This window comes from Astatotilapia calliptera, chromosome 12 (assembly GCF_900246225.1).
Source record: "Astatotilapia calliptera chromosome 12, fAstCal1.2, whole genome shotgun sequence".
NCBI lineage: Eukaryota > Metazoa > Chordata > Actinopteri > Cichliformes > Cichlidae > Astatotilapia > Astatotilapia calliptera.
In genome coordinates, this window is record NC_039313.1 from 12,441,462 (window position 1) to 12,457,815 (window position 16,354).

The window sequence follows — 16,354 nt, forward strand, 5'->3', positions numbered from 1 at the left end:
ACTTGACTTTATGTCTTTGGGCATGCTGCTAATGCGCCAAGGACTCGCTGTGCCTCCTTCCCTCCTGCCATATCACAAAGATTGCCTAAGATAGCACATCTCTGTGTCAACCCCTGCTGAGCTGACTCTGCAGCAGGCTGTCCCATAATATCAGATTTTTATGCATCCCTCTAATACTGCTTGGAAATGCACCACTCTTTTATCCTCCCCTCTGCTTTATTTTATCATTAGTAGGCCCTAACAGGGGGGATCTCAGAATGGGTGTTAAAATGTGTTTGCCCTTGTCGCTCTCTCATTCTCAGAATTTCACATTCTTTAAATGCTCCCTTTACCTCAAAAACAACCACATATGTAAATGTCAACAGAACTACACTGCTATTTTATTGCTGTTTTTTCTCACAACATTTACTTTTTTTTTTTCTTCCTCTCTCTGTTCATTACTTCAAGCTGGTCAAATGTCAGTGTGTAGTGTTAAAACAGATTGCTGTCCCCAGTAGCGAAGTCTTGACTTTTATTTCTTGGAACCACACTGGTATTTCCACGCTAGGCTCCGAACAACATGCTAGTGCCAGTCGGCATTGGTGTACTCTGCTCCAGCACGCACGCCACTGCATCTGGTGCACTGACTCACTCGTCGTGTGTTTGACTGTTTGTTAGTTGTTTCTCATGCACGTGGGTGAAATGCATTAAACTATACTTGATATGTTCAGTCTTCCAGTGAAAGACAAATATGAGGCAGGTTGTTGTAATGATGCATGTGTGCAAATGTCTGTGCCTGTAGGAATATAAAAGAAGCACTTGACCTTGTGTGCCAATGCATAAATAAAATAAGGGTGTATTTTTTTTTATGTGATAACTGTCTAGACATGGCTCTACTCCAGCTATTTTGGTTTCAGTGTCCCTCTCGTTACTTTTCTTTCTCGATTTTAATTTCATTCCCTTGTGCTCTCTTGCGCTTTCACTCCATCTTTTTCTTGCGATGCACCCCATGGTACCCAAGGGAACAATGGTGCTCTAACAGCCTTTGCAGAAGTCCTGTGGACCTGAGGACTGGGCAGCATTAGTCTTAAAAAAAACACAACAAAAAATCCAACAAAAGGTCCGTTTTTTAGTTTTCCACAAGTCCATCTGAGACTTGCAGACAACCTAAAGATTTGCTATAGACGCATTTATCATGCAAGCCATGCAGTGTATGACCTAACTCCTGTAGAATTAGCACTGACGTGGTTAATATGGCGGTGAATAAAGGTTTAACACCGACCCCCTCAGCCATCTGTGATGATGTTGAGGTAATTAGCATGCTACTGTTAAACTCCTCTCTGTGTTTTTTTCCCTGCCTCTGTCTCTCCCTCACTGTCAGTCAGCCACACACATGCATACACAAACACACAGTGGACTTCTCTAGCTATTAGCCATGCTAATGGCTTAGATCTCTTGGACATTAATTGTCAAGTTAAACAGTAATGGGGAAGATAATAGTCTTCTTGTCCACAGCTTGTCATTTAGAAAATAAAAGGAGCACTTGGCTGTTGTGCTTTTCAGTAGCAACACGTTTGGAATAACTGGTGCAGTGGCTTAAACGTTTTCATTTTTGAATATATATTGTTCCTTTTTAGTTGATTCTTACAATTCTGAGTTTATTGAACTGCTTTTCCTGTGAGTTCAAGTGATGTCAGTTCCAGTTTGAGCTCTTTCCCCCCCCTTATTTATTTTTTTCTTTTACATACATTGGTCATGACATTGAATGTGTCTGCCTGTTTCATCTCCACCGCAAGTTACTTTTATAATCACATCATGAACATTTGTCTTATCCTTTTTACTGTAGTTTGCTTTGACTTTGTATTTTCCAGCTGGATGTTGATCAGTGGCTGCGATGACATTGCGAGATTAGTCATAGAAATTATGAAGTGCACAGTAAGTTTGAATGCAATTTTATGACAAAGTACTTGCGTGGAAAAAAAGGGAAAATTGTGGCAGTTATGACCTGTGAGATACTTTAGTTTTTCTGATAGCTCCCTAACCACACATAAAGTTACTGTTTTGTAGTCAGATGTACAGGAATAAATTGCCAGAGGACAGCAGGATCTCTTAACCTTTAGTCTCTGTGGAGGATACTTAAAGGCTGTTAGAGGCTGTCTTACTTATAAAATGTATGGAAGACTGTTCTCCCCTTGCTCTTTACTAGAATCATACCTCAGTCTCACTGACAGCAGATATCTGTCCCTGTCACTGCTCATACCATCAGCATGAGTAATGCTGTGTGAAAAGGCTCTGCACAGACCGCTAACATGTAACGACCTTCTAATTTCTCTGCCCTGGGCACTGTCACCTACCTGCTCATCATCTGCATAGCAGAACATCCTGGATACTCTTGTGTATGGACCTCAAGAGTATTTATGATGTCAACTGTACCCAACAACACACCTCTAGTTCTAATCATAACGCTGCAGCAAGCAGAGGCTGCATGCCCAGAGGCCACGAGGGCAGAGGAGGCCACTACCTTCGGGCCAGCCCCGGGTCTTCCTGGACTACGATGACACTGACAAGGTAGAGGGAGTAAAGTGTAGAGTTTGTTGTATGAGGACACTGAAATGAGAAGCCAAGAGATGATTATTGTTGTATGGTGTTACTCAAATCTATAAATATGTCCAATGTCCCACTTAGAAACAAAACTTCACGAATCACTATGATTTTCTTTTAGATAGATGGATTAATTCTGTGGTTTTAAGACTTTGTAGTTATCATTTTTATTTTTTAATCAAATATTAATGATAGGAGAACCAAAAAAAATGTAGTGACATAGAGGTAGGCATGATAGCATTAGCAAAGTCTTATTTGTCCTGCGCCACTTTAAGAACCTCTGAAAGAAAGGGCATTTAATAAAATGACATACTATTCAAATGATCTCCAAATAGTAATGGTCGAATTCAGCCAATGTTATAACTAAACTTTAGATTTGAGTCCCTCCCTCTACACATACCAGAGATGCCGCTTGTGTTCTCCATTTCACAGAAAACCCACTAGTGTCCAGAAAGCATGTTTACCATCTGTCTCTCTGTCTTCCTTCATGTCTCCACTCCCGCTGTCTCTGTGCCTGATCTGTCTTTGATGCTACTGTTGTCTGGAAAGTTTCCATTGTGATAGAGTCTAAGTTGTCACAGTGTCTGACATACATGCTTTTTTAGAGGGCATGTCTTCCAAAGGATGTGAAGAAAAAGGACAGTTTGTTTTAGATGCAAGTACAGCTGGAGCAGCAAAGGAGGCTCACTGAAGTCCTGCGGTGTGTACATTGCAGATCAGGCTGGACTTTCTACATAGCAAAACTTGGAGAAAAAATATGTAGGAGTATGCACGTGGTTTAGGTAAAGCATCTTATTTAATTTTGAATGGTTGGACATGTATAAAAGCACTACAGTAGATGTTATAGTAATTTGCTGTATAGGATATAACCTTGTTGTTGTCGTTGTAATCAGTTTGTTATTATTCATCCACAGGGTTCACGTCCTTAAGTTTTATCCATGTAATATCTTTGTTTTTATCACACAGGGGTTTATAATACTTGCTGGATGGATTAACATCCAGAAAACAAGATCGATGTAATCGCAAAGAAACTTGAGAGTTCTGAAAACTGTGGTTTCCCAATGAGAAAGCACTGAAACTCTTTGTTGCTGGTCCTGTGATTCTAGTAGTTGCTGCCAGCTCCTGTTCCATACCTTTTGTACTGTGTCGATAAGAAGAAGAGGCGGAGATTCCCTCCATAGGCTGCTGAACAGAACAATCCAATATGGGCCATAGCTATAAAGGAAGGTATAGATGGGAGCTTCACTGTGGCAGCCTGTCATTCTGGTCCAGGTCCATGGTCAAACTGGCCTCTTTAAGCCCCATTTTTCATCATTAGCATGAGACATAAAACTGATCTCTAAGTAAAGCTCAAAGTCAATTTCTGGTCCAACTTGATAGATTTAGGTGGAAAGTTACCATGGAAACGGCAAAGGGTTAAGTGATTCAGATTTGCTCAGACTCAGAGTATCTTTTAGTGGCTTTCAGTTTTCTGTGAAAATTACAGACCACCAGCAAAGTTCTTAAAAAAGCTGTTGATGCTTTCAGAGGATTGATTTCTGTTATTTAAACACAGTGCTTAGATGTAGTGTACGCACCTTTGTTTAATGTTATCACAGATTCGGTGGGTTTTTTTGTTTGCATTTTTGAGCATCTTTGTCATGCTTTGCTGGTAGCTGGTAGTTGCTGGTAGTTGCTTGGCCTACCTAAGTGATCTCTTTTGAAAAGTGGGTGCTTTACCAAAATTCTCTTTGTGATTGTCTGTAATTTGCACAGAAAACACAGATTAAGCAGTAGGAAGACTGAAATGTGGAATGAAAACTGGAAATGGAAAGCATTTTCCTTCAGATTAAAAGATGCCTTTTTTAAAATGTGTTGGTTGCAGTAGTAATGCACATCTTTTACTTTGATGGTGAATGGTCTCTACTGTTTTGCATCACACTTTTGACAGTTGGCAAGTGTTTGCAAACAATGGGAGACCACCGCTGTCTGTTATCAACCCCAAAAATTTGATTTGAAAAGGTTTTTGGTGCAGAAACCTCTTAGCGAACAATTTCACTTAATGACTAACGGCGATCTCCAGCAACCACATGGCAACTGGTTGGAAAAACCGCATCTTTGTCTAGTGAGCCTTTGGTTGCCAAAGTGTCACTGACTGGTCTCCAGGCCTGTTTAACTCAGTCCCTAATCAGACAGGGGGGTGACATTAACAATGCCAAGCCCCAACTTAAAAACCGTTCAACTGGTTAGACTAGCAATAAAATGAATTTAGTGTGCGCCGAGTCTTTGCCTGTGTACTGAAATGAAATGAAATGTGAGGTATATTTTGGCTTGTGTTTATCCCTCTTATTTAACTAAAGCAGCGTTTAGCTGATCCTTTCCTGCAGAGTGCTCAAAGATGAACAGAAACTTGAATATTATTATTATAAACCCAGGGATAAACTTTAAATACCAAGTTGTCTTTCAAAGGCATGAAAATGCCATTCAATAAAAATATAATTGAAACCAAGAACTCAAAATGCAAATAGTTGTCATATTTTTGGTGCTTAACAGATACAGCGAGTGATACACACATGAGGTGGTACTTTGAATTTTTGATTGGGCAATTAAACATTTGCTTCTTAATTGTAATTTCCAAATTAATCTGGGAAAATGTGTGTATTTATTTTATAGCTGCAATTCCCAGGGTAATGTTTTAAAATGCAACTATTTTCAAACGCTGGAGTAGGTTTTAACAGTTGATGAGTGTAAAAGCATTCTTGTATGTTTGTGTGTGCATTGTGTGTGTGTGTGTGTGTGCATTGTGTGTGTGTGTGTGTGTTTTTTAACAGAAGTGAAGCTGAAGGGCAAGCTGAGAATTGATGGCTTGCTATAGGCAGAGTGGATACTTCTAATAGTAGGAGTTCCAATAATGAATTTTCTCCAGCTTCCCAGAAAGAGGTTAAAAAGAATAGTGACTTGTTTTTGTTATGAAACGGTTTTGTAACATGGTTATTGAGTTCAGCCTGTCTGCACTACTTATAAATGCAGCACTCTTACTGTACATACAGCTAGACTTTTTGCCTTGAGAGATGTTTTGTTGTAACGAGGACCATCACGGTAACAAAATGAGCCAACGTGTTTATTGCTCTGTCAGCCTTAGGCCTCTCCCTCAAGAGCACAAAGCCATACTAATATGGCGCGATGATGTTGAGGAGGAGCCCCTTGGAAGGCATTTTACTTCATTTTGAAAAACTCAAGGGAGGTGTTAAGGTGTCGTATCAGTGATGTAATGACAGCTTTCAGTTTGCATTTATAGGTAGCAAATATGTCTCCTTGGATTCCTTCACTGTGGCTTCTTTTGTCCAATTTGACATGCAACATAGAGGAGTTGGCATGTAGAAATACATTGGGACTTGAAACCACAAGAGAACTGTTGGAAGGTTTTGACAATGTGGTGTAATGACGCTGCATTTAAGAGAGTAAAGAATGTCTTTTGGCTTCCTCCAAAGTAGCTTCTGATTTCCATTTGACATGCTACAAAGCACTATTGATTGTTAGAGAAGCAGGGTGAAAACCTCTTCTTCAACAAATGGAAACTGCAAAGTAGAGGCCTCCACAAGCCAACACCTCCTGCTCATGCATACTTACATATACACATACACAGTCTTGTGTTTAAAAAAAAACAAAAACAAACTAGAATGTGCCACTCTCGAGGGAACTGAGGGCTTAAGCCACCGAATAAATGACAGGTAATTTTCAGTTGAGAGTGGAGCATACAGGCGAGTGAGGCAATCAATCACTTTGGTGATCACCCATGCAGATTTCAGTTCTGTCTGGCATCATCAAGGCTGATGACATCGATAGACCAAGACGAGATTGCTTGACAAGTGTGTGAGAGAGTACTGTTCATATGGTAGGATAGGAGATTGATTTCCCAAATTTTTTTTTAAAAAAAGCACAAAATGTTACCATTGTTCAGACATTGGTGTGATCACTGATAAGTAGGTAGCAGTTACTTTTTTGTGAAATATATGAGAAGGATAGGCCAAGTTTTTTATGGATTTTCTTTCCCCCAAGTGTGTCTGAGATGGCCACAGCTGGAGCAAAGTGGATCTATTGATCCTGGGAGTTTCATTTTTCAAACATAGTCATCTTTCAGAGCCGCCTTCGATTTTTGAAAAATATACAGTGCGCTTTGAGATAATTTTATGGCCTTTTTGTCACAGTATACAGTGGAGAGATGTGAGGAATTTCAAGGTAGGTGGTAGTTTGTGGAAGACGGGTGGCTCTACTTCTCAGACGGGCTGGAGCTATTTACTTTGCTTGACCGCATGTTCAAACAGGGGCTGTGGGTCATAACTTTATATTAATTTGGTATTAATTAGTAATTCCATCAGATGAATTCTATGTAAAATGCTTCCCAGACACATCTTCAAATCGCTTGTTTTGTTCCATCAATAGTCCAAAACCCCAAAATATTATATTGGCTGTTGGCAAACCATAGGCATCAATCATTAGAATTGTTTCAAAACAGCTGTCTGCTGATGAATTTATGACATATTAATCCAGCAACACTTTCAAGATGAATTTCACTGTGTCAGCAGGATCCCCAGTGGATGATTTTAATTAGAAAAGATGAGATTCGATACATTTTAGCTCTTTTTTTTCAAATTTCCACCATCTATCAAACACATTTTGACTTGTAACTAACAGTTATTTGCATTAAAAGTTAATCATTTTGTTTACAAAATGTCAAAGAAGTAAAATGACATTGAACCCGAGGCAGCCTTTCCAAATTGATCATTCTGTCAGGCCAGCAGTTCACAACCCCAAAGAAAAGGAGAGAAAGGCTTATAAATGTTTGCCTTTTCCCCTTGAAACCATTGATATAGATAAAATATTGATAAGCAAAAATGACTGCAGATTAATTTTCTGTCACTCTGCTAATCGTTTCACTTCTAGGAAGAATATTGTTTAAAAACTCTGCATTACACACACTGCAAAAGAAAAGGCCTAGCAAAGCTTTTACTTAAGAAGGACTTTCACTAAATTACACTTGGTTGGTTAATTTCTGCACGCCCTCTATTAGCTCTGTGTTTTTATCTATTTATTTGTTTTTATGAGTTAATAATTTGAGTTTGTGACCTTTTGCTTTCTTTGCTTTACCCTCTGGTCCTCTGTCCGTGCTCTTCTTTCTCCTACAATTTTCAGGTCAAAGTAATAAGCCGGAAAGAGGCTGCGAAAGGCGAAAAAACAATTATGAGAGCAACGAAAAGAGCATCACTTGTGTTGGTTGCTTACACTATAACCTCAGAGAAACGGAAAGAGAGAGCGAGAGAGTCAGATGCTATTAGATTATACAAACAAAAAGCTTACTGCCCACAGTGTCTCATCGTGGGTAGTCAAGTGGTCAGGGAGCGGTTATGTCATCACTGACAGTTGATGCCCCGTGTTGCCCAGCAGCAGGCCATGGAAACACCGCACACACGAACAACCCCGCTGGTCTTTAAAGGTCTGCTTGTTGTGTGGACTTGACAACAACACACATACCAACACAAACAAGCCTGTCCTTCTGTTGTGACCCGCTTTGACTTCCACGCCAGGACTCTTCTGCAGGGGATGAGTGGGCGTCAAAGATCGGCCTGTCCTGTCTTAAGTGCAAGTGTAAATGGGAACGACTTGTCTCCTAAAGTTCAACATCAGAGTTGTGTGTCGCCGAGGGGCTTTTATCATGTCGTCCTTTTTGAAAGTTTAACACTGAGTGCTTTAATCGTGGACGTAGCACAATTATTTTATGATGCTAACACAGTGAGTCTTTCTTATGGAACTTTACGCTTCATTAAATAAAAATTATCTGTTGAGAATGTTATTTCATTTGCTTTGAAGTCTTGATCGAAGCAGAAGAACCTTTCATATTTCAGAGGATTTCCTGCAACTGCCAAAGAAGTCACTTCTTATGCAAAGCTGCTGGATAGGCATGAAGATGGATTGTTAATAGAATGTGTTGCAGTGTGTTCAGTAATCATTATTAATCTCTGTGTCGGCGGATTCTTTCTCGGCTCGGCCCAGTGTTCATAAAGCTCGGTTAATTAGACTGATTGATTAGATGGTGATGATTCAGAGCTCTCATCACAGCTCCTCATCCCGTCAGCTCTCTAATAAGATCAGATTGCGCTCATATTCACGTATTCCCCTGTGCACGCACCCACACACACCCACCGAGCTTGTTTAGCCTGTCATGCCACCTCCCCGTCTTTCTCATCTTCGCGACTGGCTGTCTGTCACATACATATTCAGACAGGATTTACAGGCATGAAAGAAGCAGCCAGGCTTGCCAAAGCTATACACTGAAGACCAGAAGCTACATTATGTTAACATGAAAAGATTGCAAATCTCTCATTCGCCCTTATTCGCCTCTCCCCTTTCTTCTCCCTTGTCTCTCACTGCTATCCATCCTGTTTTCCAGTCTCATCATGTCTCATAAATATGACTTGTCTCCCTGTTTAGCCAAGAAAAACATTGCAATGGATAGCGGGAGTTTAGGAACCTCACATCTGTCTAGACTGTACTGTGTTCTTGACCTACGTGTGCGCTCCATGCGTCTTTTTGTGGACCTTTGTGATTACTTTCATGTCTGTATGGAAAACAGCATACACACAAATGTATTCGCAAACTTAAATGTGAATCAGCTTTGCTAAAGCTTTAGCAGCAGATCAATATTCATGCACAGCTCCAAGCGAACCGCCCTGCACTTAGTGCACAGTGCCTGCTCATCAGCACAGTAAAGAGACTCTCCCTAGCTGTAGTAAAAGTTTATGACTTTCCGTGTTGCTTTTGTCTCCAGGCAGCGGATATTACAGAGGATGATAAGTATTCATTTAGATTTTTGCCAGATCACCAGTCCTTCGTGTCAATACAGCCCATCTGAGCTCTTTAAAAAAGAGACAAAGTTTGGTGTGTGTACATGTGTGCGCATCTAAATGTGTGTGTGTTCCAAGGCTGTGATGAACCCAGTGCAATATCACCCCTAAGAGAGTATTTATGGAGAAAATGATTACCTTGGAAAAAAACAGAACTTTGATGAAAATTGTCCCACTTCAATTTGTACCTGGAAGGCTTGCAGTTGGTGTCCTTGTTTATGGGTAATATTGGAAACCTGTAAAACTCAACAGTACCAGATGCTTTCATAAAGAAATCACAATCATCAGTGGGTTTTTGTAGTGAGCCTGAGCTTCTTTTTCCTGGAAAATGGTAGCGCATGAAAAACTCGGACTGCAGCTTTGACGAAATTTTGCATGGGTATGTTTTTTTTAAATAGAAGACCATATTAAACAAAGTATTGACCTGCTAGGCCCTGGAGTGAGTATTAGGCTGCGCTGTCATAAATCTTCTGAGAGGTAAGACTACTCTCTAAACCTGATCGTCCATAGCTTTTTAAGCTCCCTTTGAATCCCACCTTCACACTAAGCAAAAGTAGATACTCAGTACCTTAATCTTCCCTTATATCTCCTTTTTCTTGCAAAATCGATTCAAATTTAATTCCATGGTCCACTCAGTTGTCTAGCCACCATCGCAGTTTCACTGTGTCTACACAGAAAGCAGAGCATGAGCAGCATGTTTAGCAGAAAAGCAGCAGTGAGCTCTCTGTCTGTGTATTTTCACAGTAGGCGTTTAGATGTTGAGTGTAGGTTATCTGTGTTTTGGAAGTGCGCACAGCCCAATGCACAGTGACAGGTGGATGGGAGGTCACGCTTCACACCGACTGGCTCCAGTAAGTAATTAACCTACTGTATATAACAAAAAAAGGATGTAGCCACCATTGGACACACATTGGCGTCCTGTTTTTGAAGCCTTTAGCATTGTAGTCTATACGATCTTGTTTTTTCCAAAGCTAGAAGTAACCATATGTGGAAAAAGGGGTTAAACGCTAAGCTGTCTGCTGGCAGTAACAGCCAAAGTGCATCCGTACTCTGTGTAAGGGCATCAAACAAACAGATATCGGGTAATTTGTGCCAGTAACCTACCAAATAGCTACTAGCAACTGTGAAAGACACTGAAAGTGACCACAGCCCAGATAATGGGAACTTTAAGGCTCAATGCAACTCACATGGGTGAGTTCACTTCCTGTATAGTTGTCATGAAGCGAAGAAATTGTTAATAGACCAAATCCAGTTTTTTTTAGACCAGGCTGTAAAAGTGTTTATTGCTACTGAAAGAACATCAGGATTGACTCTCTTTTGGAACCAACCTCAAACAGGCTACTGGAGGGACTGCAGTTTTTAGCACCTTCCCATTAGCCTTTTTTATCACCCTGTTAGGTTGCTTGATTTTGAGGGGGGAAAATTAGTTTTTCCAAGAAACTCTGTTTCCTCATGTGTATGCGTTGGATGAATAACAGTCTCTCTCGGTGATTGAACTGGCTTTATCTGGCTTTATCTATGTGTGTGTTTCTGAAATATGTCTGTAAGAAAGCAAGAACTTGTGGAAAGATGTATTCACGATGTGTTGTTTTTGTTGGTAAAGAATGAATCGTTTTAACGGGAGATGAAAATGAACAAAATCTGGAAAGAAAACAATCTTTCTGATCTTTCGGTTTCCATCTCTTAACCTGACGTTTGATGGAGGCAAACAAGTTGTATGATTGACCGTATTGACAAGCTTAAATAGCCTCATTGGATGAGAAGTGGCCCTTGGGTGCTGCCACAGCGTTTTGAAAAGAACAGGCGGCCAGACAAAAAAACCACACATTCATGTACAGCACTACCCCTTTTTGCTACCACAGCACTCTTAACAATTACCTTCCCGCTCTTTAACACACACATGCACGCACACGCACACACACAAAGGCTATCTTTATGACTGCAGCATTTCCACCATTCCAGCTCGCTGTGTTTTTCTGCTTTCCTTACCTCCTTCACCCAGAGACCATTAAACTAGATCCCTTCTAAAAGGCTTTAAGGTCTCTCTTGGCTAGCCACTACTTCTCCAAAGCTCTGCCATGACTTTTTTCATGTTTTTAAATCAAAGTCCATGAAAAGTTGAGGGGGAGGAGTGGGAAGCAAAGAGAAATTTGGGATGGGTTTTTGTGTTTGTGGGTTGGAGACAAATCTTAGTTATAAACCCATATGGTGTTACTCACATTTACACAGGGACGCACACATGCACGCACACTCACATACACGGGCTTAATCTGATACGGTACATGGCCTCCTGGCCTGTTCTGCTCTGGTGGGATTTAAGTTTTTTTCCTTCCCTGTCTCCCTTCTCACCTGCTGAGAATTACTTTAGATTTGTAACCTGCTCTCTTGTGCGTCCATACGCGTGCGCACACATTTGACTGCACCCACACAGTCCTGCAACACAAACAGCCGTATGAAAGACAGTCTGGAGGTGGCGTCTGCTATGACTCCTTGACTCCCTTACAGAAGGTTCTGATTTAGGGATCGAGGTGGTGTGCGGCTTTTTGATTTTGCTGGTAGTCAACCTGAAAATGTTTTCCTTGATGGTTTTTTGGCAGAGGCCATGTGGGGAGAGCTGTGGCCAGCTCACTTCTCCTACCAGCTGCTCAGATTAGGCTGGTCCAGCTGGAGTTTTTTAAGTTTCATACTCAAAAGACAACTCTGGTTTACTCTTCTCCATATCTCTACCTGGCCCTGCAGATCCGGATCCATATGCATCAGTGTCTCCAAGTGGGATAGCTGACTCACCTTCACTTAATCTTTCCTGACTGAGTGGGGAAGGAAAGTGTGGTGGGTTCAACCTGAGGCACTTTTAAGGTGCATCCAGTTATTGATTGTGCTGAAAAACCCACACTCTGTGCAAAGCTCAAAAAGTACTACAGCTTGTATATACAGCAATGTCCAGGAAGAACACTTGTTCTGTTTTGTAGGATTTAAATATCACACTGGAAAAAGGAATTCCTTCAAAAGCTGCACCGAACCTCATATACTGCCCTCCTTAGCACTCCTTTTTTGATGATTCAATCTATTTACTCTAAACAGGGCGTAATGTTTAAGGCTTCTTAAGAAGGTGACTGTGTAGGTTCTAAATTACCCAAGTCATACAAGTGTTAGGCGTTTGAAACGAAGGCAGGAATGGGACTTCTTTTTTTGGGATTGTGAAGATGTTTCACGTCTTATTCAAGAGGTTTTTTTCAGGTCTAAAACAACTGGGATTTAACCCCTAGTGGTTTCGCTCTCTTGGAGGCAATTCCGTTTGTCGACTCATTATTGATTATGTGAGTAGTCAGATGAGCCAAGGTGTGTGTGGTTGATCCTTGTGAAAGGAAATTCCCTCCGTAAAGGGATGTGGACTAGAGCTCTTCACACGTCAAACTGTTGTCAAAATGAGCTGAACGTTATGGATTTGTGTTGGCAATATACATATATTGTTTTTAGGTTTTGTTTTGGGGTTTTTTGCCTCAGGTGTTGACACAAGTTTGTGTCATTGATATCACAATATGACTTTATAGCGGATTATAGCAGTAATACAGAGGAAGATTCTGATTCTGATATCCTTGCGTTCTGTAGTGTAGAAAATCCTCCTGTCGACGTGTAACATTAAATATAGATATAACTCTGCATGCGGGTTGATCAATAAGAATGTAATCTACAGCCACACTAGCAGGTCTGTGAGAATATTTGTCATTTTCAGAATGTTTTGCTATGTGCAAAAATAGAAAGTTCAAATGGTTAATATTACCTTTGCAGGTATTCGATTCAAAGTACAGGACAAATTTCAGCTTGATACGCGCACTACATTTTAAAAAAAGTTTGCTGTTTATTCCGCAAACTATTTCTGAGTCCTGATTTAAAACCTAATGAAAGTAGAGACAACTACCACCCACAGAGCACAGTTAAATATGGTAAAAAGTGTAATTTTCAAACGCCAGCTTTTGTTTTTACCTGGTAAAATTAGATGCTCAGAGGTCTGCTCCTGGATCATCTTTTTAGTTGCTGGATTATAACCTTAAAAGCTATTCTTACATTTTCAGTCACACTTCTTTAGGAACTATTTTACACTTTAAAGGCACTTTAGCTCCATACTGATAAGGTGAAAGACAAAGCTTTTAGCTTCATACAAGGTGTTTTGCCCAGATAACTTGACTTGGTGAAAGATAAATGGACACCTTGTTCTTTCTTTTTGTGATTTCTTTACCCCCTTGAGTTTTCCATCTTACTCTACCTCGACTCAGTAACCTTTAAAGCAGCCTTGTGAGGGGGAGCGGGGCAGGGAAGAAGAAAGAGAGAGAGCGGTGTAAGGGTTTGAATGTAGGACAGCATCAAGGAAATGAGGAGTCTACAAGTATATAGAATGATCAGTAAAGAATTACAAATAAGTAGTTTGATCAGCCTCAGACGTGACACTATGGGAATAGGTTGCTAGTATTAGATGTCTGATCACAGTTCTACACTGACAAGAGGTTTGGCCATAGAGGACATGCAGTACTGTGCAGGAGTACAGTGAAAACTGTGGAAAAATCTTACTGACTGATGATGCTGCAGTGAAGTAGTTTGCAGTAGTCTTCTATGTGTCCCTTTGAGTATTCTTAAACTATCCTGCCTTTCAGTGTTTTTTAGGCATGAGTGCTTCTTCCAGACTTCTAGTAATTTAGAATAAAAATATGGAGCTGTTTATTTCCTTTGAAACATATCAGATATATTTTAGTCTCAGTGCGCTGAATCTGATAAGGAAATGTTGGTGTCTGGATGCATCCATTCCTATTTTATGGGCTTTTTGACCATATTCCGATTTACTTTTCCTGACTTGCTTTTGGGGAATCTCAAAAGTAAATATGGATGATTTTGACAGAGACGCCTAGAAAGCATGATTATTTCTCTCTAATGTTCTTTGTTGTTTGTTTGCTTTGTTTTCTCAGTTAATCAGTGCTGTCAGTTCTCTCTCCTTTTTCTCCTCTTATTTTGTCTTTGTGATTGATGAAGAATTTGAGGAAGCGCCGAGGAAGCCGACAGAGAGGACAAACAATCTTCCACATATTGTTGCGGTGTTGAGTGTAGTGAAGGAGGTGAAGGTGCTATAAATGCCCATATTGATGACTACAGTGGAAGCTGGTGGAAATGTTCTGCTTCCCTATTGATCTAAGATCCATTATGAGCGGTTAGTAGACAGCTGGGTGAATGATGGGGAACGGTCTATCCATCATAAGTCGATGCCCACAGTGCTTGGCACACACTTTTGACTTCTTTTTTCCTTTTCTCCCCTCTGATTCTCCTTTTCTCTTCTGTTGATCAACACAAAGCCTGTTGGAATAAGAGAGCAGACATTTTGGCTCAAATCTGACAGCACCAGTCTGTACACGCTACTGTTGAAAGGCACTCTTAATAGATTTTTTTATTCGTTATTTATTTATTAAGCTGGCAAGGTCATCTTTAACAGCAATCTGCACAAGACAGAAAAATGGGAATCCTGATGTTTTTCACTCTGATTTTAACATGTTGACTCTCAAAGTCTGAATGAATGAAACATGTTGAATGAATCCTTCTCTGCTCTTCTGTTTTCCAGGTCACTGATCAGTCTGTGCGGGCAGTAGCAGAACATTGTCCCGAGCTGCAGTTTGTCGGCTTCATGGGATGCCCCGTGACCTCTCAGGGAGTCATCCATCTGACTGCGGTGAGTATGACAGCTATTCTTTACTTGCATTGCTGTAGTTTACCTTGAGTCCTCAGTGAAGGCCCAATCTTCTGAGCTCCATCAGTGTGTTTACTTACAGTAAAGTAAAAGTGCATCCCGTTGAGCCACTTTAAAGAAGACTAATTTCTCTTTTTCACAGTAATTACTTGTAGCAGTAAATGTCACCACAAGTTCTGGCGTGACCAACATTTTTGTCTAATCCTGTTACTACAGGTCAGCTCTGTGCATTGCCACAGGCCATGCATTGTCACCAGGGGGGAAGTTTAACTTTTGGAGAGTAAACTCTGTATGCCGGTGTGTATTTTATCTCAGACTTAGTTTTGAAGTTATTTCTCGTTAACTTTTAAATCTCATGAAAGCCTAATGAGATGAATCCTAATAATACACTGCTGTTCTGACTACACCCTGCTGTTTGGATATTACCATGCTAATGAGCAGGGCTCCGTGCTTAAAGGCGTTCCATGCCATATAAACATGGACACACATGCACCCACACACGGTGATTGCCTGAATTGAATTCACCAGAAAAACACTGCACCTTATTTTTCCTCTCATTTATTTCTTTTCCCCCAGCCTAACACCCACATAGGACGTTTGTGCACCCACGTGCGGATGTGCATGTCATGTCCACGTCCACGCATGCTCGTGTAATACAATTCCATTTGCGTTCGATGTACTCCGGTGTACACTTGAGTGTGCGCGTACCTCTGTGGACCTGTGTGCTCCCATTCCTCCTCAAATGCAATTACAGTTGTGTTAATAGGACTGAGGCACCCGATGCCACGCTGCATTATTAGATTAAACAGCAGATTAATTTGTGCTCATGCTTTTGGCCCCCTATCATCTCTGCAGCCTCTGCTGACCTTGGCCATGGTGTTGTAGACAGACAGTAATGAAGCCAGCCAGTCATAACAGCATTAGCATACATGGAGGTGGACGCGTACATACACCTCCGCCCTCACGCACGCACACAGTCTAGCACACCTCATTATTATTTATTACAGTATTAACCAAGGTGAAGTTTTAGGAGTTCAGGTGAACAAGTTCATAATTCTGATAATGTTTATATATATTTTTTTTGAAAGATGCAGATTTGTCACACAAGGCGAGGCTAAAAGTCCTGGAAGGACAAAAACAAAAACCAGATTCATAGTAGCTTGTT

General features: G+C 40.7%; 1 protein-coding gene across 7 annotated transcripts in view; it reads left to right on the forward strand.

Moving 5' to 3' along the window:
• Positions 1-16,354, forward strand: part of fbxl17 (F-box and leucine-rich repeat protein 17) — a 229,428-nt gene that overhangs the window by 60,446 nt on the left and 152,628 nt on the right. For all 7 annotated transcript variants that reach the window (XR_003273996.1, XM_026186348.1, XM_026186347.1 and 4 more), the window contains exon 7: positions 15,064-15,171. Coding sequence is in view for 6 of the 7 variants with exons in the window: in XM_026186348.1 (XP_026042133.1) it covers positions 15,064-15,171 (108 nt within the window). In the remaining variant the exon portion in view is untranslated. The remainder of the gene's footprint in view (positions 1-15,063; positions 15,172-16,354) is intronic.